This window comes from Ictalurus punctatus, chromosome 8 (genome assembly GCF_001660625.3).
Source record: "Ictalurus punctatus breed USDA103 chromosome 8, Coco_2.0, whole genome shotgun sequence".
NCBI lineage: Eukaryota > Metazoa > Chordata > Actinopteri > Siluriformes > Ictaluridae > Ictalurus > Ictalurus punctatus.
The window spans coordinates 15,565,940-15,589,005 of NC_030423.2; the positions used below are offsets into that span (position 1 = coordinate 15,565,940).

The following is a 23,066-nucleotide window of genomic DNA, read 5'->3' on the forward strand; positions in this document are numbered from 1 at the left end:
TTCTGATTATCTTCAGTTACAGTACCCCAAAATATCTTATCTTAGCAAAAATGGTGTATTGAGGTAGTAGGAAAACGTTTTATGGCGGAATTACTTTATCTTTTAAGGTTTCTAGCAGAAATCTTCTGTATCAGTTAGTAATCCATCACAGCAGGTGTCAAAATAAAGTTACAGTCTTTAAATCCATGTGCATTGGTGTATTTTCTTCAGTCTAGTCCTTCAGAAACAGTGCTATATATTTCTATTTATAAATACTGAAAGTAAAAATGAGATGAAACTGTTTATCAGATTACAAGACACTCGATTTCATTCACTGACAATGAAAATATGAAAGCTATCTGTTAAAAATGGAAAGTTGAAGAGCACTTTATTAGGAACACCTATACACCTACATATTCATGCAATTATCTAATCAGCCTATCATATGGCAGCAGTGCAATGCATAAAATCATGCAGATACAGTCCAGCAGCTTCAGGTACTGTTCACATCAAACATCAAAATGGGGGGAAATGTGATCTCAGTGATTTTTTACCATGGTATGATTGTTGGTGCCAGATGTGCTGGTTTAAATATTTCTATAACTGCTGATCTCCTAGGATTTTCATGCACAACAGTCCAGTGAGCGGAAGTTCTGCATACAGAAATGCCTTGTTGATGAGAGAGGTCAACGGAGAATGGCCAAACTGGTTTGAGCTGACAGAAAGGCTACAGTAAGTCAGATAACCACTCTGTACAATTGTGGTGAGCAGAAAAGCATCTCAGAACGCACAACACGTCGAACATTGAGGCGGATGGGCTATAGCAGCAGGGGTTCCACTTCTATCAGCCAACAAAAGAAAGCTGAGGCTGCAGTGCACACAGGCTCACCAAAACTAAATAGTTGAAGACTGGGAAAACGTAGCCTGGTCTGATGGATCTTGATTTCAGCTGAGGTACATGGATGGTAGGGTCCGAATTTTGTGACAACAGCATGAATCCATGGACCCGACCTGTCTTGTGTCAACAATCCAGGCTGGTGGACATAGTGTAATGGTGTGGGTAATGTTTCCTTGGCACACTTTGGCCCATTACCAATCAATCATGGCTTGAATGCTATTTGAGTTTTGTTGCTGACAATGTGCATTGCTTCATGGACACAATTTACTTTTACATCTTATAATGGCTACTTACAGCATGATGCATCATGTAACAAGGCAAAAGTGGTCTCAACTGGACATGACAATGAGTTCAGTGTTCTGTTCAGTGTGTTCAATACTTTTTTTCCTGTCATTCCACTTTATTACACATAACTTTATTTATTGATTTTGATGTTGTGAATTCTTTATTTCCAGATTTATTGAGTTAATACTGATGTCTGGTGAAAATTTCATGTGAATAGCCTCATTGAAAAGATATTTACTGGAAAAAATGTTAAGGGGTCCAATACCCCCCCCCCCCCCCCCCCCCCCCCCACACACACACACACACTGTATTTGGTATAAGCTAATACTGGTCGGCGCTACATTGTCACTTACTGCACCTATTGTCCTATTTTAGTTCAATTCAATTCAATTCAATTTTATTTGTATAGCACTTTTTACAACAGACATTGTCTCAAAGCAGCTTTACAGAAATATTAACATGGTATACAGATATTAAAGGTGTGAATTTATCGCAACTGAGCAAGCCACTGAGTGGCGACGGTGGCAAGGAAAAACTCCCTAAGATGTTTTAAGAGGAAGAAACCTTGAGAGGAACCCGACTCAGAAGGGAACCCATCCTCATCTGGGTAACAACAGTTAGTGTGAAAAATTTCATTATGGATTTATATGAAGTCTGTATGGCCTTAGGAGCAGCCGTAGTCCCAGCAGTCTGGAATTAGAGAAGATTTGAGCTCCATCCAGAGGCAGAAAGGATCTGGATCTCTAGTATCTCCATAAATTCGTGTGGGGCTCGGCGAAAGGAGAGAGGGAGAAAAAAAGATTATTATGACTGCGAAGTAGTAGAACAGAATCTAGTCAGGGTAGGCTTGAGTAAACAAATACGTTTTAAGCCTAGACTTAAACACTGAGACTGTGTCTGAGTCCCGAACACTAATTGGAAGACTGTTCCATAACTGTGGGGCTCTATAAGCGAAAGCTCTCCCCCCTGCTGTAGCCTTCACTATTCGAGGTACCGTCAAATAGCCTGCATCTTTTGACCTAAGTAGGCGTGGCGGATCATATAAAACCAAAAGGTCGCTTAGATATTGTGGCGCGAGACCGTTTAGTGCTTTATAGGTTAATAAAAGTATTTTATAGTTAATGCGAGATTTTACTGGGAGCCAATGCAGTATTGATAATATTGGTGTGATATGGTCGTATCTTCTAGTTCTAGTTAGGACTCTAGCAGCTGCATTCTGGACTAACTGGAGCTTATTTATATTCCTACTGGAACATTCAGACAGTAAGGCATTACAGTAATCTAATCTAGAGGTGACGAATGCATGAACTAGTATTTCCGCATCATGTAGTGACAATATGTTTCTTATTTTAGAAATATTTCTGAGATGAAAGAAAGCTATCCTAGTAATATTATCTACATGAGCATCAAATGATAGGCTGGAGTCAATAATCACTCCAAGGTCTTTAACTGCTGTACATGATGAAACAGAAAGACCATCCAGAGTAACCATGTGATCAGAAAGATTACTCCTAGCTACACGTGGGCCTAATAAAAGTATTTCTGTTTTATCAGAATTAAGTAGAAGGAAGTTAGTTAACATCCAATGTCTATTGTCCTTTACATAATCCTCAACTATACTAAGCTTCTGTCTGTCCTCTGGCTTCGCTGAAACATACAACTGTGTATCATCAGCATAACAGTGGAAGCTAATTCCATGTTTACGAATAATTTGTCCTAGGGGTAGCATATATAAAGTAAAGAGCAGTGGGCCTAAAACAGAACCCTGTGGAACTCCAAAAGTAACCTCAGTACGCATGGAGAAATCACCATTTACATCTACGAACTGATAACGATCGGTCAGATAAGACCTGAGCCAGGAGAGGACTGTTCCCTTAATACCAACATTTTGTAATCTATCAAGGAGAATAGTGTGATCTATAGTATCAAAAGCTGCACTAAGGTCGAGTAACACAAGCAGCGAGACACAACCCTGATCGTAGGTCAGTAGGTCATTTACTACTTTAACTAACGCTGTCTCTGTGCTATGATGAGGTCTAAATCCTGACTGATACATTTCATGAATGTTATTCCTATCTAAGTACGAGCATAACTGCTTTGCTACAACCTTTTCTAAAATCTTAGAGATTAGTAGTACACTGGTGCACTTTGTAAAACTGTGTCGAGCTTATTTAGTTGTGTTCTCATGCAGTTAGTGTCTTGTTTTATGTAGCACCGCGGTCCTGAAAGAATGTTTTCATTTCACTGTGCACTGTACCAGCTGTATGTGGCTGAAATGACAAAGCCACTTGAACCTGAACTGAACAATAGAATATCTTTTTCAGATGTGGTAGAACAGCTGTGCAGCATGAAAGTTCACCTGAGAAATCTACAGGAACTGCATGATGCAAACATTTTAACATAGACCACAATCTCCAAGGAATGTTCATCTTATGCAATCCATGCTATGAAGAATTCAGGCAGTTTTGAGAGCAAAGGGAGGCTCTACACAGTAATAGTATTGTTTCTCTAATAAAGTGCTCAGTGAGTGTATATCCACACTAGGTAATTATGTTTTGGGGTGTGGTTCAGAATAGGAACCAGTAATTTTATTAGTTGTCCCCTGAAACATAATGAACATCATTGTTACTCAAACCTTAGATAAAATCGCACTAAAGAAATGCCCATCAAGACTCAATCTACCACAAAAGTGAAGACTGCACTACCATAATGACAGTACATGCAGAGATTATATGGGTGATAAACTTGGTTGAACCAACCACATTTTGCTCCAAGAGGAAATGAGAATCATGCTCAATGACCATTTAAATAGGACACAAGAAATGCAGAGGGTAAATCTCACATGGTGTAACAAAATTAAGGTGGATTTTGTTTAGACTGCATTTATTGTACATTATGTTTTTATGTCAGAAGTGCTCCACATGTTAATTCATGGTCCAATCACAAGGGTCTTTTGTGTAATTATTCCAGGACCACAACCCCACCTTTATCAAAAATAATGGCCAAACAAACCTGGGTATTATATACATAGTATTCCTATTTTAGGTGGCTTTAAACTTGCAACACCTTTTCTGAAAAGAAAGAGATACAATCTCAACATCAGCATGAAAATCCCAGTAAGACACTGATTCAGATGTTTTGTTCACAACTTTTATTATATGAAGTACATAAGTAGATTTTCAAACACCCCACCCCAAATGAAAGTCCATCAACACAGGCATTTTAAACTAGTCACAGACATTTCAACTCTGTGTGACCAGCCTACATCACATTGGTCATCATCTTTCACCTCCATGGCAGAAACATAGGGAAACATGGCATACCAGGTTCAGTTTGACCTGACAAAATATAAAGAAATAGTTTGAGCACTAGATTTGCAAATATGAAAACAGCTCCATTCATAGATTCTTGTTGCCCTCTTGGGTAGAGAGCAGCTCCCGAGTTTCTTGATTTTCCAGTATAGCAGTAACAAAAGTTAATACAGGTTTATGGTGCAAAAGCAAACTCACCAATGCGGCATTATCCAACAGTATCCTGCATGTAGGTAGGAGCAACCATCCTCCAAAGACTGTCCTTGCTGTAAAAAGAAAAAAATAATTAAAAGGGGGGGGGGGGGGGGGAGATGATTGAATATTTTAATACCAAGCAATAATTGCCCACAGAAGCAGATCTCCAGACTACTGTTTATCTGGAAACTTCTGATTAAATGAAAATGACTCTGGACCTCTGATACATGTACTCACTTGAAAGCTTTCCAGTGCCCACTTTTTCAGAGCTTCAACCAGCTGGGCTCAAAACTGAGGAATTATCAAACTCCGTCAGTTTGGTCATTTCTGCAGAAGGGGGAAAAGATAGATATAATTACTTTAACTCAATGAGAATGAGAGAAGTTTCTTTAAAAGCAGGCCAAATAATCTGCCCAACCCATTCTGTGATGAATCATCACCATCCCTTCAGGGCATTATAACTGCCATTAAGTCATGGGAGGTATAATGCAAGCTTAGTTTCTTGTTCACCCACACACTTCAACAGGCCAGACCAGGACTTGTCAGAAATACTTAATGCTATGAAAGCTTTTCTGCTACAGTGTAACAAATAGCCAAGTCCTCACAGTGTACCATAAATGTATTGGGACACACACAATCATAACACCGAGATGATGAGGGAAGGGGAATTGATAAGATGTAAGGTAAATAACTGAAGCCACAAACCTTGCTTAATAATGCTGATCTCCTTGCATTTGGTGTCATTAATATCTGGAACTAATGCATCAAGTAAACAGGAACTAAGCCCCACACTCCGGTATGGCCTTAAACTGAAAATTGCCTAAAAATGTTGGATCAAGACAAACTAGAGACGAATATAACCACAGCTTCACACACACAGAACCAAACAATATTCTAATTACCACCTCGGTCATTCACATGATAAAGTTAATTCTGAGTACTAAAGAAATGTTGCAAGTTAAATTGCATGCACGCTCCATCATCTAACAAATACCCGATGTAAAGAGGTCAATCATTCCAGGTGGATCCATACGATGTGATGTCTTATGTATAAAGTATTTCTACAAACCTGAAACCTGGTGTGAATATCCTATGGGCTTTCAGCTGGGTTTCTACAGCTCTGGCGTACTTCTGGAGAATCCAATGATGTAGTAGTGGACACAGCTAAGGTATAGATCCGCCTTATATGATGACTAAAAGTACTGGAACAAAGCTCTAAACATATTTTACAGTAAAGACAACATATCCTTATTTAATAGTTGGGGAGATTTTACATTCCCCACTCATGTGTGTGTATATATATATATATGGTCAGAATGCAAAGAAACTTTGGGCTCATGACCATGTAATGGAAGCACTATGAGTTACTGAGATGCGAACTAAACTCTCTGGTTTAGTCTACCAGCTAATAAAGGCTCATCTAGTGAAAGACATAATAGCTAATAGAGTAAGAACTTTTTATTCATAGAAATACATACAGCGTGCTTGGAACTGAAACAATATTTAATAGGGCAATAAGTTTTAAGCAGTAATACAATGAGACAGCATTTAAAGGAAGTCGTCTTAATTGTTTTAACTGGAGCAAGGAATAAACTAGACCAAAACCTATGAAACAAGTTCACTGTTAACATCTAGGACAATGTTCATAATAACCACTCAACTATTTAACATGGTGTTAATTAGAAGCTGCGCGTCTGTGTGCGATGAGCGGCCAAAGGGACACGTGACCTCTCAGGCGGGAGTCGCACCCAGCCTGCTCAAATCTAATAACCAACAAGCCTAGTTAAAGCAGATCGAGTTCACGAGGATTAACATGGCTAGTTGATCAAAAAAGTCCCATATTTAACACTTAAAGTAGTAAAAATGAAGATATACAAGATACAATACATATCCTAAAAAGGAAAGGAAAAAAATAACATGCCTAGGCTAACAAAGCAAGTGTACTAATCTTAACTTAACTCAAAAGACAAATCTTGGTTTAAAAAAAATAAAATAGTTTTACGAGGATCCGGAGTAAGAGTCCTATGTATGTCTTGAAGAAATTCCGCCTAGTACCTTAGGGAGGAGGACGATATGGAGGTTTTGAACTTAATCACTGGTGCGAGTGTAAACGCCGTTACTCCCTACACGATTCTCTAGGCTGGGTTAGATCGAAGATTCTTGTATATGGATGTGCTAAATTCACTCGAGTCCTGGGATGAGGGGGAACTTTACTCTATCTATAAAACCCGGTCTTTAATACGAGGCTCCATAACCCCCCCTGCCTCCGTAACCACCACCACCGCCGCCGCCACCTCGGGAGTAAGGAGCGCTGTTTCTGCCCGAGTAATTACCTTTCATGGGGCCGTAGCCCGAGGCCTGTTGGCCGTAGCCGCTGCCAAAGTCATTGTAGCCGTTGCCACCGCCGTAGCCTCCCATTTGGTCCCCGTAGCCGCCGCCATAACCGCCACCGTAGCCTCCTCCGTAGCCGCCGCCATACCCGCCGTCGTTTCCTCCGCCGTAGCCACCACCATAGTTGCCTCCGTAGCCGCCGCCTCTTCCACCGCCGTAGCCATTTTGAGGTCTTCCCATGCCGCGTCCTCCTCTTCCTCCGCGACCGCCACCGCCACGACCCCCGGCGCTCTGCATCTCCTGCTTGGTCAGGGCTTTCTTCACCTCCACTTTGTGGCCGTTAATGTTGTGAAACTTGAGCACTACAGCCTTATCGGCCGAGTCGTTGTCTTCGAAGTAGACGAAGCCGAAGCCACGCTTCTTGCCGGTCTCTTTGTCTGTGATCACCTCGGCTTTCTCGACGGCACCAAACTGCGAAAAACAGTCAACCAGATGCTGGTCCTCGATGTCGTCTTTAAGACCGCCGACAAAGATTTTCTTGACCTTTGCGAGGGCTTCCGGCTTTCCAGCGTCTTCCCGAGCCACTGCTCTTTTCAACTCCACGTTGTTGCCATCCAGCACATGAGGCCTAGCGGCCATGGCGGCGTCCGCTTCCTCTGGCGTAGAGTAGGTCACGAAGCCGAAACAGCGGGAGCGCTTTAGCTGCTGGTTTTGCACCACCACGCAGTCGGTCAGGCCTCCGAACTGTTCAAAATGCTTGCGGAGGCCTTCATCGGTGGTCTGAACATTCAGTCCACCGACAAAAAGCTTACACAGCTGACTTTCCATCTCCATGAAGCTGCTTGTTGTGTGCGTGAGCAGATGATCTAAAATGGCGGTCTTGAAACACTGAATAAATGGCGGCAGTCATGTGGGCGGGGCGACTAGTGATGATGTCACCGATTGCGCTAAACCTGCCCTAATTCATATGCAAAGATTCTGAACAGGAATATTAGTATGCTCAAATAGTATTAATAAATGCCCTGAAGTAAAAACACACGCATGCACTGGAATATACGGAAAAGTATATAAAGACCAAAAGTGTTCGATCCGAAAGTAAGGAAAAATCCCATAATTCCAGTGGTTTCAGAGGCGCGCGGTCAGGTTTGAGAAGATGGCGGACGCGTGTGCACGCAATGCTGCTTTACAGCATGTCTCCATAAGCGAGATCTGCGAACAATAGCTCGACTTTTTCTTATTATATTTAAAGCGTTGCATAAAAAGTACAATGTGTTTTACTGCGTTGCCTTAAAACATATGGAGCTGAAACTTGCACTGAGATTAATTTAGCGCTCTTGGGTCGCTGTAGAAAGACTAGGCACTATTGTTCCCTCCTACTGAGCTCTATATCTTACCAGTATCACTTGGTATCACTTTTTCATCAGGATTTGAGAAAACACCACTTAGAATTAAAAAAAAAAAATCTTAGCATTGAGTGTAAATAAAATCATTCTACTAACCTTTTATATGTTTGAAAGTACAGACTGTATTGGCTAATTATAACAGGAAAAAAACTAAGGAATGGATGTTTGTGGCATTGTGATGGTTGGGTATATTTTATATATACACGGTTTTTCCAAATAAAATATATAATTATAGAAATCAAGACCAGCTTGTCCCGTGTTGTGTTAACATTCACTGTGAGCTTTTATTCGTGGTTTTTAAACAGGGGACTGAGTAGTTCATACTAACAGAAGCTATGAGACGGAATATACGCAAATTAATCATAATGTACGTATATGGCTTTTTCTTGTTTTCCATACTCTAATGCTTTCCAAATAAAATCAAGATTATGTTATATATCTTATCCCACTCCTTTTCTACTTTTTCTCCTTTCACCATTTAATATGCTAGAACTGAGTGAAACGCTACTGTTCTGAGGAACAGTTGGTTGAGAAGTGGGGGGTTTTGTTTGAAGACAAAAGGACAGAAATCAGAAGGTGATGGCGCTGAGGAAGGTTTCGTGGGGGTGCGAACATCTGGCAGCGTTCATGTGGTGCGCATGCGCAGTGCACAGTGCACATTACGACCATTACATCAAAAAATGGCGGCGGCCGTTGAGAATGTTGTTAAAGTGTGAGTTGATTTACAGATTTTTTCCCCAAAATTACAATGAAAATTCGTTGGTTATTTGTATCTCAGAATCGATCAAGTTTACTCTTAAATAATCTGAACGAAGTTGTGTGTTAGTGAAAGAGTATCGAGTTAACTCAATTGACCGATTTAAGCAGTGGCTTGCTAACCGTTTCCATTCATTGTTTTCCAAGAAATAAATAGCTTATTAGCTGTATACTTACTAACCATAGTTATTGGACATACTGTATTGAACCATTATGGGTTAGAAGTCATTCTGAACACATTTTACTCGCTGCATGGAGTTTTTGTGTTTCATTTGTTTATGATGAACGCTTCCTTGTTAAGAATATAGAGGACCTAGCTGTAGCTATTGTTTGTTAGTTGTGTGTTTAATCGAATAATTGGTTAATTGGCGTCAAACTGCGACATTACGAAACACCTGGATGTCTTTTTTTCATGCTCTTATTTATTTCCGTCTTGCAATTTGTGTGTTTTGGGCGTTAGTATGGGAGAGCAGTATTATAAAGATGCCATGGAGCAGTGCCACAGTTACAATGCTCGGCTGTGTGCAGAGAGAAGCATTCTCATGCCTTTTCTCGACTCCCAGACTGGAGTGGCTCAGAGCAACTGCTACATCTGGATGGAGAAAAGGCACAGGAGTGCAGGTTTGATATGCTTTTATTTATCCACTTACTCCACCATCTAAATGATTGTCACTTGTTTCCTTACTGCCTTCTTTTTCCTCTGCAAGGTGTAGCACCAGGGCAGCTCTACACATACCCTGCACGCCGCTGGAGAAAGAAAAGACGGGCCCATCCACCAGAGGACCCTGCTTTGGTTTTCCCCCCAATCAAAACAGGTAATCCACCTTACAGCAGTTTTATCTTATCAGGAATTTTAAAATGCAACTCTTTTCCACCAACACCCATACTTTCTCTCTTAAAGCCGAACTTGAATTGGGATTGAAAAAAGATGGGTTGGGGCCTTTGGATGGAAGCAGCCTGGAGGCTTTGCTAAAGGGAGAACCTGTGGATAAGAGAGCCGCTCCAGAGCTTAGGGGCCCAGAGGAAGAACAGGGTCTGGCAGACATCACAGGCACTGCTGGGGCCAGTAGCCACAGTGGATCCACACGTGTGAGAAAGGTATCTGGTTGATGCGATATCCACCACCAAGCTAAGTTTGGTTCAGGCAACCTTTTCTTCACTTTTGAGTGTGGATGGTTTGCAACAAGTGAATTCTGGTTTGGACTGCACCATGTGTTTAAGTGATCTGCTCCCTGGACCAGGCAGACAGTAATGTGATGGAGTATACATGTCATGTTTTACAGTGACAGAGAAGGGTATGTTTTGATGTGTAAAGGCAACCAAATGCCTTCAAGTGAAAAGATGGAATTTTGGAATAGTTTTTATTTTTTATTTTTTTTACATGAAAGCAAGCAGTTGTGACTATACCCAAATCGTTGATCAATGTTGAGCAAAAACAGATAAAATAATGATTGCATGAGTAAGTAAACATTAAAATGACAATAAAGGAAAAGTACACCGTAACATTTTGCAAAGATTACTCGCACAACAGAAATCTAAAATTGTAGAGTGGATTCTCAGATGAGACGACATTTCATATCACTTTCACACAAACCAGCTTAGAATCAGTGCCGGGTGTGGCCTCAAGCAATCAGGCTTAGTCTGAAAACACCCTAAGACTGTTACAGAGTAGTAGATAAATATTGAGAAAAAAAATTTTCAATGATTGTGTTTTCCTAGAGTCTGTTCTTTATCCACTTGTTTTCTCAGAGAATCCTAGAACCAGAAGACTATCTGGATGACCTGGACGATGAGGACTTTGAGGAGGAGACCCCAAAAAGACGGAAAGGAAAATCTAAGGTAGCTGACACCGGATACACTGCAGCCTAATTATGATTTGCTGATGGAATAATTTTGTCAGAAACAACAATGAGCTGATATTCTTTGTCTGTTAGGGTCGTGGAGTTGGAAATGGGAAGAAAAAAACAGAAGCAGCTGCAGCAGCTTTGGAAGATCGTGATAAACCATATGCCTGTGATAGTAGGTTGCTTTCTTCTGGTGTGCTTCTTCTGGTGGCGTTTGTGTGTGCTGGCCCATGTTTATTTTAACATGACAGGTGCATCTAGGAAAATTAGAATATCGTGGATAAAAGTGGATCTTTCACATATTCTAGATTCAGTACACATAAAGTGAAATATTTCAAGCCTTTTTTGTTTTAATCTTGATGATTATGGCATACAGCTCATGGAAATCAAAAATCCAGTATCTCAAAATATTAGAATAAAGAATTTATAATACAGAAATGTCGATCTTCTGAAAAGTATGTTCATTTATGCACTCTTGGTCGGGGCTCATTTTGCATGAATCACTGCATCAATGCGACGTGGCATGGAAGCAATCAGCCTGTGGCACTGCTGAGGTGTTCCCGAAAGCCCAGGTTGCTTTGATAGCGGCCTTCAGCTCGTCTGTATTGTTGGGTCTGGTGTCTCTAATAGATTCTCTATGGGGTTCAGGTCAGGTGAGTTGGCTAGCCAATCAAGCACAGTAATACCATGCTCAGCAAACCAGTTACTAGTAGTTTTGGCACTGTGGGCAGGTGCTATATCCTGCTGGAAAAGGAAATCAGCATCTCAATAAAGCTTTTCAGCAGATGGAAGCATGAAGTGCTCTAAAATCTCCTGGTAGACGCTGCATTGACTCTCGACTTGAGAAAACACAGCGGACCAACACCAGCAGATGACATGACACCCCAAATCATCACTGACTGTGGAAACTTCACACTGGACTTCAAGCAACTTGGATTCTGTGCCTCTCCACTCTTCCTTCAGACTCTGGGACCTTGATTTCCAAATGAAATGCAAAATTTACTTTCATCTGAAAAGAAGACTTTAGACTGCTGAACAAGAGTCCAGTTCTTTTTCTCCTTAGCCCAGGTAAGAAGCTTCTGACGTTGTCTCTGGTTCAGGAGTGGCTTGACACTAGGACTGTGACACTGCAACATTTCTGAATTCTAAATTCTTTATTGTAATATTTTGAGATACTGGATTTTTGATTTCCATGAGCTGTAAGCCATTAAAAAAGGCTTGAAATATTTCACTTTGTGTAATGAATGTAGAAAATATGAAAGTTCCACTTTTTTAATTAAATTACAGAAAAAAATCCACTATATTCTAATTTTATGAGATGCACCTGTATGCCTTGTGTCTAGTCTGTGGAAAACGCTATAAGAATAGACCAGGCCTGAGTTACCACTACACCCACTCTCACTTGGCTGAAGAAGAGGGAGAGGAAAAAGAGGAAGCTGAGATCCACACTCCTGCACCACAGGAGGAAACCAAGAGTAAGTCCTATAAATCACTTGATTTCAGTGTCATGCAATGTCCATTACTTACAGTCCACTCCTACCAGCATGAGTAAGAAATTCACAAAACACAAAATTATATATATATATATATATATATATATATATATATATATATATATATATATATATATATATATATATATATATATATATATATATTTATTTATTTATTTATTTTCTTATCGAGTACTGCAGGTTCTAGTCCTGCTGCACACCTCTAATTAGTAGATAAATAATGTGTACTATGCTACACTGGGGTGGATAACTCAGTAACAGGAGCTTGGGACAAGCAGGTTTCAAGGACTACTGATGGTCTTTTTCAGACTCAGCAACACAGGTATATGGAACCTATGATGGAACTGAGCACAATAAAGTTTGAACACAATAAAGTTCAGGGGAAAAAGCTGTCTAACACTCCTGCTGCATACAGTCATGCTGGAGTTCAATATGCCAAGACAGCACATCTCATAGAGCAGTGGTAGCTGAGTGTTTAAGGCATTGGACTACTGATTTGAAGGTCTTGAGTTCAAATCCCTGCATCACCAAGTTTCCACTGTTGGGCCACTGAACTCTGATGTGCTCAGTTTTATCCTGTCTCCACTGTAAGTTGCTTTGGATAAAAGCTTCAGCCAACTGAGGTAAATGTATATGTCATAGCTGAAATGTTAGCCAACAACTGACTTTTTGTTGTGGATGCAAAATCCATTTACTGTGTGATAATATACCTGTTTATTTTAGTCTAAATTAATGCAATTAACTAGGAAACATGTACATTATTAAATTGTTATCTACCAATATCTACTTAGACTAGTCAGTTTCTGGGCAAATATAACCCGGAACTGGTGAGCACATTGGAGCATTTATTTCCCGTGATTTGTTTAACCACTGTTAAATTATATTATAGTATAATTAGCTATCCCTGTTCAATAAAATGTATACAAAGCATATTTTAATACAAATTGTTAAATCATACACACAATTTTTAGCTAATGTCCACTTTGTCCTTAGCTCCTAAGAAAGGTCCCAATGGCTTGGCTCCACCAAATGATTACTGTGATTTCTGCCTGGGTGACTCCAACATGAACCAGAAGACTGGCCTGTCTGAGGAGCTGGTGTCCTGCTCTGACTGTGGACGCTCGGGTATGGCATTTCCCTCTCATCCAATCAAATTGCAAGCCCTACAGAAACAACCTTGTAGTCACTTATTTCAGCACAGTAATTGTAACACACTTAGGTTGTTGTTTAGTTTTTGTCACTGGTTATTTCTTAAATTGTTTATTTGTTTGTGTAAGAAAAGCCAAGGACTTCTGTTGCTTGTGAAAATTTTGGCATTGTGATCGATGTTCTTATTAATTCCCACTTGTCTCAGGCCATCCTTCTTGCCTGCAGTTCACAGCAGTGATGATGGCAGCGGTAAAAACATATCGCTGGCAGTGCATTGAATGCAAGTGCTGCAACGTTTGTGGCACGTCTGAGAATGACGTGAGTTCAGTGACCTCTTCAGACACTCAGACTGTGTCATGTCTCAATTCCTTCATGTCTTGCATTCAGATGTTAATGTAATTCAGTAGGTCTATTTGCACACATTAATGTCCCCAATGTGACTGTATCCTCTTCTGATTGTGCTGATTCAGGACCAGCTGCTGTTCTGTGATGATTGCGACAGAGGATACCACATGTACTGCCTCACTCCTCCTATGTCTGACCCACCAGAAGGTAAATCGCTTTAGACACACTGCAAAACATTAATCCTTCAGGCAGTGCTCCCTTTTAATTTTTATACATGTTCATTATCAGTGTTAAATTTGCCATCTTTATTTTATTTAGTTTTCATTTTTACTCTGAAAATAATATATATATATATATATATATATATATATATATATATTATTATTTTTTTATTATTTTTTTTAAATTAAAAAAAATGTTCAATATTGCAAGAAAGGAAGGAAGCTCAGTGGACTTAAAATCTGTAACTATGGCAATGACTAGTTTTAATAAAACTTGTTTGCTAGAAAATTAATGAATGACTAAAAACTTTACTAACAAAAAATACAATAAGGAATCTGTTACAACAAAAACATCAATTTGGTGTGAAGCCACTTGGTGTCACTAACTGTCCAACTAACATATTCCTTTTTTTTTCTTTGCCCTATTCAATATTGGAAAAAAATATGTTCTGTATAAATTCTTCTTTAAATGTGTGTATAATACATTTACTAGTATATTTTTGTAGCCTTACTTGTTCTATATCATGAGATACTGATTTAAAAAAAATATTTAAGAGGCATTTTATTATGGCTGTTAAGTGTTACTTGTGCTTTTCCAATTAAACATAATTGATAGTATATGGGAAATACACAAAATAGTCTTTGCCTTGAGTCAATGCTGTAGCAAAACAGTTTTCAGTTTGTTTTTAGATTATAGTTTCTGTGGCAGTCTAGCCACAGCTGTAGTAAAACAGTTTTAAAATTCCAGCAGAAGTGCTTTCATACATTGTAATGACAGTCAGCACTGCGATTATACTGTCATTAACAATAACATGTATTTCATCTTTTACACACACAGGAAGTTGGAGTTGTCGTTTGTGTCTGGATCTTCTGAAGGAGAAGGCTTCCATCTACCAAAGCCAGAATCCTACAGTAGAGTAATCGCATCGACAGGACTGCTCATGAGACAACACATGATCTCACACTCCCTTTGATCAAGTTCATACACACCAACTAAATATCCTTTTTACACTACATGATCTAGACTTGGATGTCTTCACATCATAATTAGCCTGGTGTGGCACAGCTGAGGAGCTGAGAAAGTGGAGTGGGAAGGAGACCTTTATTTGGCAGCACTTGTGCAGAGACCTTCACTTCACACCACAGTTGCAGCATTATTGTCTGACACATTACTACATATATTAAGTGTTTTAAATGATTTGAGCACTAAGGAAAGTATAGAAAGTGATTATTTCCATAATTATCCCTCACTAATGGATATGAAGAGCTGGGTCATGTTATATCTGTTGCCAGATTGTTGTTTTTGTTGTTTTTTTTCCCCTTGCTTGTTTACAGTGCATGTCAGAAGAAATCAAATGGCCTTATCCTGACAAAATTATGGCGTATTTTAATATCTATATGTATCGAAAGTACACTTTTATTGTTGCTGAGTTTTTCCTTGCAGGAATTAATGGTGCCAAGGTCAACATTATCAAAAGCATTTTTCCTTCATTCATTTCAGTATTTGACAAACTGTGGAATTTTGTGTCTGTTAGTATTTGGTAATGAATGTGTTATGCTGTCTTATGTCCCTTTTATATTGCCCTTTCTTCAATAAACATACATGTAACACAAGTGTTTATGGTTTAAAATTCTTTTAAACCTGGTTCTATCGTGTATCGGCACAGAAACACCTGACATGAACAGAGTTAACAATATATGCAAAGCAACATGTTTAACCCAATATAGCATTCTCAAAGAGTAAAGAAAGTTTTAGTGCTTTTTGATTGTGTACTTTTCTTTTTGCATGTCCTCCTTCAATGTCAACGTCATTGTAACATTAAGCCTTCTTCCTCATTTTTCATAATCCAAGCTTTTCTTAATTTAATCTGGAGTGACACCTAAACCAAAGTTAATAGTGCATTGTTCAAGAAATCCACACCTTTATGCAAGCAACAAAAATCTTGACAATTTTATAAAAAATTGTTCTTTTTAATACTCAGTTCTACATTCTTCAGCCCTGGACACTGATCCATCATCATTATCATGAACATATAAATTCTTTACATTTGTTCAGAGGAATTTGGAAGTAGGGATATCACTCACCTCATATACACAGTAAGTCTTTTTTTGTAGCTCATGATGGTAAAACATTGTGCACCTCCCCAAAAACAGATAGGAAAATAATAATAAATAAAAAATGATGGGTTAAATGTACATGTCCTTATGATATGCCCATAGGTAAGTTAATGGTATACAATTTTGTAGGCTTAAACATCAATGTTTAAGAAGGCAATGTACACATGAAATAATGTTTTGACTGATGGTAAATTAATTACACTGTGTGTAAGACGTGTGTAATGTTGAGTGATAGTCCATGCAGTTGTGCAACAAGCCTCAAAAACTGCACTTCAAAGAGCAAGGATGTCTCATTTGCTAAATTCCCTTGTGCTTGTATCTTATTAGCTCCCCTCTCTGAGGATGCAAAGAAAGAAAACAAGGAAGTGCAATTAAAAAATGAGAGGAACCCACAGTCTCCAGTGAGTTGACTAACTGTCCTGTGAAAAAGTCCATCTTTTCCCCTTCCTCTGCTCCCTCCACCTGCAGAATAACAGAGCCTTGAAGGTGATTTGAAAGTGCTTGTTGCAGAATGCATAGCAAACTGGGTTCACTGTGCTGTTGACGTAGCAAAGCCAGTACCCCAACTGCCAGAGCCTCTCAGGAACACAGTGCTCACAGAATGTAGACACCAGCACCATGATGTTGTAGGGTGTCCATGTCACGATGAAGGCCAGTAGGATGGCACACAGGGTCCGTGCAGCTTTCTTCTCTCTGATCAGCGACCAGCTACGTGGCTTACGAATTTTCTGTGTCACTGTCTGTGAAAGAGGTGACGCTCCTGTAGTTGTAGTGGGACATTGTCTGAGGGACTGTTGACTGTCTGATTGGCAGTTTGCCAATTGGATACCATCAGAATCAACATCAGAATCATTCAGTAAGTCCATCCTCTTAGTAATCTGAGCAAGAGGAATATATGTAGCATTTTTCTGCCCATCATCACTGTTGAGGATACAGTCTATGCCAGTTTGTGTGGGGCTGTTTACAGTGTGTGATGGAGCTCCAGTGTACTGTATCCTACTCTTCTTCCACCATGCTGCTGTGCACTGGGTGAGGGAGGGACTCAGGGTTCTAATGCTCTCTTCTGGCTCTGGCTGGATGGTTACCTGAACCCTCGTTTCTTCGAGGTCGCTTGCATAGCTGTTACTGGACTGGGACTGATAATGACAAAAAAAAAGAAAATGACATCTAAAAAAGTTGGTGTAACGTGCCCTAAAATCTACATATTGGTCTTTTTTTGCTTGATCTGGTAATCCAAATTTTCCAATAAATCCATAAATCTAATGTAGAACTGAATATCAACATTTGTAACTTACCTGTGATGACTTGTTTGAGTCACCCCCACGGGACGCTATTAACCCAGCCAGTTGCCGCGAACGTCTCTCTGTCTCTTGGTACACTCGCCAGTACAGACCCACCATCACACTGACAGGCAAGTAGAAAGCGGCAATGGCTGTCCCAAATGTAATCACAGGCTCAGACAGGAACTGGATTGCACACTGATCCTCAGGCACTGTCCTTTCACCTACTATGTGCTGCCAGAACAATATGGCTGGTGCCCAAAGCAGGAAAGATATACCCCATGCCAGAGCAATAAACAGTGCTGCCCTTCTGTTTGTGCGGCTGACCCGGTAAGTCAGAGGTCGCGTGATGGATAAGTAACGGTCAAAGCTAATGACTAGCAGGTTCATGACTGAAGCATTGCTTGCTACATAATCCACAGCCAGCCACACATCACAGGCCAGACTGCCTAATGTCCAGCGTCCCATCACAATGTAAGTGGTGTATAGGTTCATTGAGATGGTACCCAGGATAAGGTCTGCCACAGCCAAGCTCAACAGGAAGTAGTTACTGACTGTCCTGAGGAGAGGATTGACCTGGAAGGCAACAATAACCAAGATGTTGCCAATGATGGTGATGGCCGAGAGCGGGACTGTAATAAGAGTGACCATAGCCATCTTCCAGGTGATGATATAACCTCCAAGAGGTGTTGCCGTCACATTTGTTGAACAGGACAGCGAAAACATGGCCGTCGTAACGTTCATCATGATGATTTCCTGAAAGATTATCTTGATTTGCTGGTCTTTAAATGATTTTCATAGCCACCAGAGCAAGTTCTATTGCTCTGCATTTTTGTGTTACAGTCATCTTGCAACCTATCAGAAGAAATGAGTAGCTTATCAGTGCCAGACAAAAGGTAAGACACAGAATTAGTCAAACATAAATGTAGTCCAATTGTAACAAGGTGAAATGGACACAGAAAGTACTTTTACCTTAAAGTCTTATCTAATCACCTAGTAGTGTACTTTGTGATTAAATATTTCTAGTCACTTACATGGTGCACTATTGCAGAGCTGTGTTATACGAATCACTGCTGTAATTATGACTTGTTTTCTACATTCAATAAATGCATATCACATTACTAGGTATTTCAAATAGCTGTTGAAACACTGTCCTGTTACGCTGTCAATACACTGCATGAAAGTACCACTGGTACTTTACTGATACCACTGGTACTATATCCTGATCAGCTCTGTATATGTGTCATTGTGTTCTGTAGTGGGAACTGGTACTGCTATAGAATAGAATCTTGATTGCATTTTAACGTTCTTCTGTGAAATCTCACCTCATAGTTTTGCATAAAACTTTATAAAATCTAGCTGCAAAAATAACAGTTCATTTCCCCTCATTCAGCTACACATGATCTCAAAGTTTTGAGAACAAATCTGAAAAATATGAAGGACAAAATACTCCATAATCTCCTACCTCTTGTCCCACGGATGCAGATCCTTCTCCAGAAATGACCAGCTAATCCTTTAGAAGTGTGCTTCGTCATTAACAGTAATCATTTAGAAACACCAACCACTTGCTCCACCCTTTATGACAAACTAGTAAGTTCAAATAAAAAGGCAGGAAACAAACAGGGTCAATATGGACCATGCTACTCCTATAGCTTTTCCTCCAGTTGTCAGTTTGTCGTTAAAGATTGAAGGATCTAAGATTGCAAAATATTTGTCATTCAGTATGTGCAGTTATTTTCACACGTACTGTATTAAAGTTAGAAAAAAAAAACCCATACAAATTAAATGTAACTCTGAACAGATAAAAAAAAAAGAAGCATGGTACACTGTTAATGAATGAATGAAAAATTTGAATTGTTGGCAAATTGTTGTTGTATATAAAATATACATCACTTCAGGACATGCTGTTACTGGAAAATAATAAACTTTGGGGTGGTACCACCCCAGTTAATACTTCATGTTGTTATTGATTCTTTTTCATTAACAGCACATCTGGTCTTGTTTTATTCTTAATGTTCACCATCAACTACTCATTTGTATTCTGTCTGATTTGTAGTTTGCTTTGGATAAACGTACCAGCCAAATTAATAAATGCTCCCAAAAAACATAATGTATTTTGTTATTTGAAATCTACAGTAGGCATTTGGTGATTTCTTGAAGTTATTCATTCATTCATCTTCAATAAGTTTATTCTGATCAGAGCTGCAGAGCATCTGGACATGAACACTAGGCATGAGGCAAGTAAGGGCACCATGGACTTGAATTAGTATGAATAATAATCCAAGTCAACTTACTGATGAGTCCAAGTTAAATGTATAATAATGAAGTTTTAATGAACTTACCTAACCCAAGAAAAGGGAAAGGAAGTTCTATGGATCCTTCAATAACATTAAAAGAAGCAAAGTGTCATAATCATATAGCAAATTATAGCAAGTCATACGTCTAAGTGTTTGTTACAAAACACTTCATGTGGTTGGAAAATTGCTCCAAATGATGAATAGGAACTAATCAGCTTTGCATACTAGATGGAACTGCTGAGAAGTCCTATTTATCAAAGACCATAGCTGATTAAAAATGACATATCTCTAAATATAACTGGAAGCCTAAAAGAAAAAATTAATAAGTAGCCTACCTTGCCAGTTTTACACCAGGGCTTATTTGTAACATTTTTGAGGTATTGGGCATCATGTATCCATGCAGTGTGAATTACTAAACAACTAAACCAAATCTTCACATCACTTAAGAGAGAGAGAGAGAGAGAGAGAGAGAGAGAGAGAGAGAGAGAGAGAGAGAGAGAGAGAGAGAGAGAGAGAGAGAGAGAGAGAGAGAGAGAGTGTATCAGAGCAGGTGTGTGACGTCACTATTTAAATATTAGTTGCTTTAACTGTATTCATTGGAACACTAACAATGGTCTTAACACTTTAACCTAGTACATATGACCACCTAACTACACAAAATATTGACATAGGTTACATAAGATTTGGGCAAATACAATCCATATCAATCCTTAACAATGACAAATAAGCAAAAGCTCAAGTGTATAGCTCAGCACCTTAGCGTACTCTGTATAAATAGTATTAGTGCAAAGAGTACAACACAAATGCATGTTTTTCAAAAATGAAAAAGGTTAAAATCTCTTCCCAAATTGTTCATTACATAATTGTTCAGATCACAATGTAATTCATTAAAACATTGGGAGCAGTATATTACTATTATGGTAAGCTGCAGTATATCAGAGCTAGAAGGTTCTAATATGTTATATTTTCAAACTGATGATACGTCTATGAGATTTAAGCTTTGCAAATCAGTGATGTACTAATCAAGTCCTGGATTTGGACTTAAATCATGCTTTTTCTTGACTTGGTCTTTAAAAAAACATTCTGTAAATTTAGTGTGTTCTCATAAGTATATTAAAATTACAACAGCTTACTGAAATTATTCCATTTTATTATGAAACTTGTGTCTACTCTTGATTTGAACCCTGGGTTTCACCTGTGAAGACTTCATTTGTTGTTAAAAAGGATAAACCAACATGAAGACTAGAGAGCTGTTTATGGGCGGAAAATGAGCCATTTTGAAGCTGAGGAAAAAAAGGGAAAATCGATCAGAGCCATTGTAGAAACATTGGGCACAGCCAGTAAAACAATTTTGAATGTTTTGAAAAGAAAGAAACTACTGGTGTACTGAAACAAGTCATGGAATGACAAGTAAATTTTGCATTTCATTTGGAAATCAAGCTCCCAGAGTCTGGAGGAAGAGTGGAGAGGCACAGAATCCAAGTTGCTTGAAGTCCAGTGTGAAGTTTCCACAGTCAGTGATGATTTGGGGTGCCATGTCGTCTGTTGGTGTTGGTCCACTGTGTTTTCTCAAGTCGAGAGTCAATGCAGTGTCTACCAGGAGATTTTAGAGCACTTCATGCTTCCATCTGCTGACAAGCTTTATGGAGATGCTGATTTCCTTTTCCAGCAGGACTTGGCACCTGCCCACAGTGCCAAAACTACTAGTAACTGGTTTGCTGAGCATGGTATTACTGTGCTTGATTGGCCAGCCAACTCACCTGACCTGAACCCCATAGAGAATCTATGAGAGACACCAGACCAAACAATACAGACGAGCTGAAGGCTGCTATCAAGGCAACCTTGAACACCTCCAGAACACCTCAGCAGTGCCACAGGCTGATTGTCTCCATGCCACGCCGAACTGATGCAGTAATTCGTGCAAAATGAGTGCCGACAAAGAATGCATAAATGAACATACTTTTCAGAAGATCGACATTTCTGTATTGTAAATTATTCTTCACTTCCCAACCCTGGCTGGCCCTGTTGTGAAATTCTTTGTTTTCCCAGCTGAATCATCTAATTAACAGTCTCTCCTGTGTGTGTCTGTGTGTGTGTGTGTGTGTGTGTAGGAGAGAGAGACAGAGAGACAGAGAGAGAGAGAGAGAGAGAGAGAGAGAGAGAGAGAGAGAGAGAGAGAGCGCTCCTGGACACATTTTGTTTTATGAATAGCGACACTCAGTGTTCAAATTAGGTATTACACATTTTAAAACTGAGGAGACACAGAATACTGAATGCACGTGGGAAGTGAGTTTGATTGGCAACTATTGCAAGGTGGCGATTAATAGGCGCCTGAAATTGTGTCGTTGTATCGACTGCAGAGAGACCCTTACAAAAATGGACTGCAGGAATTTAAGCCTTTGTGAAGAGATTGTGAACTGTGCTGCTATTATGAAATCCCACTGGGTACAATGGGGTTACCTGCAAGATTCTTACGTTCTTAAAAACCTTCACAATTATAAATATCCATTCAGGAGTGCTACAAGTCGTAAACATGCAGTATATTGATACTGCACAATATGATTACTCTTGCAGTATTTAAATATTATTACAGGATATGGTGACTCCTGTAGAACATCCTGTTTCTCCAGAGTCATTGTGTATATCTTTGCTTGCACAGTGGATGAAGGAAATTCACCTGGAAAATCCTGTTTCCCTGCAAACTTTGTGTACTATTTGTACTACTATCAATTTTCACTACATCCACCATCATATATAGTTCTGCCCTTAAGTTTACATACCCCAGGCAGAATGTGTAAGATGTTTACCATTTTTAGAAAATATACAAGAAAAAATTATTTAACAGTATGCATTACGAAAAGGTTATAAAAGACAACCAAACATTAAAAAATGTTAATCTGCACAATTCAAACTCTGATAAAGGAGTAGAAGTGCATGCTTTGAATACAAGCAACAATCAGGAGATCAAAAAAATTTCTGAGATAACCATCAGAAAAAAAAATGTCCAAGATGCAAACAAAAAACCCACAAGCATCTTCTACACAAATATTGGCTTATCTGAAACTAGTGACATGGTGATTTCAGAATGTACTTAAACAGAATGGGCTGCAAATACACAATACAAACACAATACCCTTTCA

General features: G+C 39.3%; 3 protein-coding genes across 5 annotated transcripts; 1 reads left to right on the top strand and 2 right to left on the bottom strand.

The window, feature by feature from the left end:
- Positions 1-1,480: 1,480 nt before the first annotated feature.
- On the bottom strand, positions 1,481-7,891 carry hnrnpa0a (heterogeneous nuclear ribonucleoprotein A0a). Of its 2 annotated transcripts, none has more exons than XM_017474525.3 (4): positions 5,374-6,235; positions 4,906-4,995; positions 4,672-4,739; positions 1,481-4,500 (listed from the first exon to the last, which is right to left on the bottom strand). In XM_017474525.3, the coding sequence occupies exon 4, from the start codon at positions 3,216-3,218 to the stop codon at positions 1,995-1,997; it is 1,224 nt and encodes a 407-aa protein (XP_017330014.2). In that variant the 5' UTR covers positions 3,219-4,500; positions 4,672-4,739; positions 4,906-4,995; positions 5,374-6,235; the 3' UTR covers positions 1,481-1,994. The 2 variants fall into 2 exon arrangements, with proteins under 2 accessions (XP_017330014.2, XP_017330015.1); XM_017474526.2 differs by lacking the exon at positions 5,374-6,235 and adding an exon at positions 7,002-7,891 and having other exon boundaries at positions 4,299-4,500.
- A 1,094-nt stretch (positions 7,892-8,985) lies between these two features.
- On the top strand, positions 8,986-15,845 carry dpf2l (D4, zinc and double PHD fingers family 2, like). The gene is made up of 11 exons (XM_017474523.2): positions 8,986-9,114; positions 9,619-9,779; positions 9,866-9,973; positions 10,060-10,256; positions 10,908-10,997; positions 11,093-11,177; positions 12,346-12,477; positions 13,510-13,641; positions 13,871-13,983; positions 14,136-14,217; positions 15,070-15,845. Exons 1-11 carry the CDS (start codon positions 9,041-9,043, stop codon positions 15,150-15,152), a joined length of 1,257 nt encoding a protein of 418 aa, XP_017330012.2. The 5' UTR covers positions 8,986-9,040; the 3' UTR covers positions 15,153-15,845.
- A 293-nt stretch (positions 15,846-16,138) lies between these two features.
- Positions 16,139-20,375, bottom strand: chrm1a (cholinergic receptor, muscarinic 1a). Of its 2 annotated transcripts, XM_053682105.1 has the most exons (4): positions 20,262-20,375; positions 19,095-20,007; positions 17,645-18,484; positions 16,139-17,485 (listed from the first exon to the last, which is right to left on the bottom strand). In XM_053682105.1, the coding sequence occupies exons 3-4, from the start codon at positions 18,374-18,376 to the stop codon at positions 16,760-16,762; spliced, it is 1,458 nt and encodes a 485-aa protein (XP_053538080.1). In that variant the 5' UTR covers positions 18,377-18,484; positions 19,095-20,007; positions 20,262-20,375; the 3' UTR covers positions 16,139-16,759. The 2 variants fall into 2 exon arrangements, with proteins under 2 accessions (XP_053538080.1, XP_017330009.1); XM_017474520.3 differs by having other exon boundaries at positions 19,095-20,375.
- Between the last annotated feature and the right edge of the window lie 2,691 nt (positions 20,376-23,066).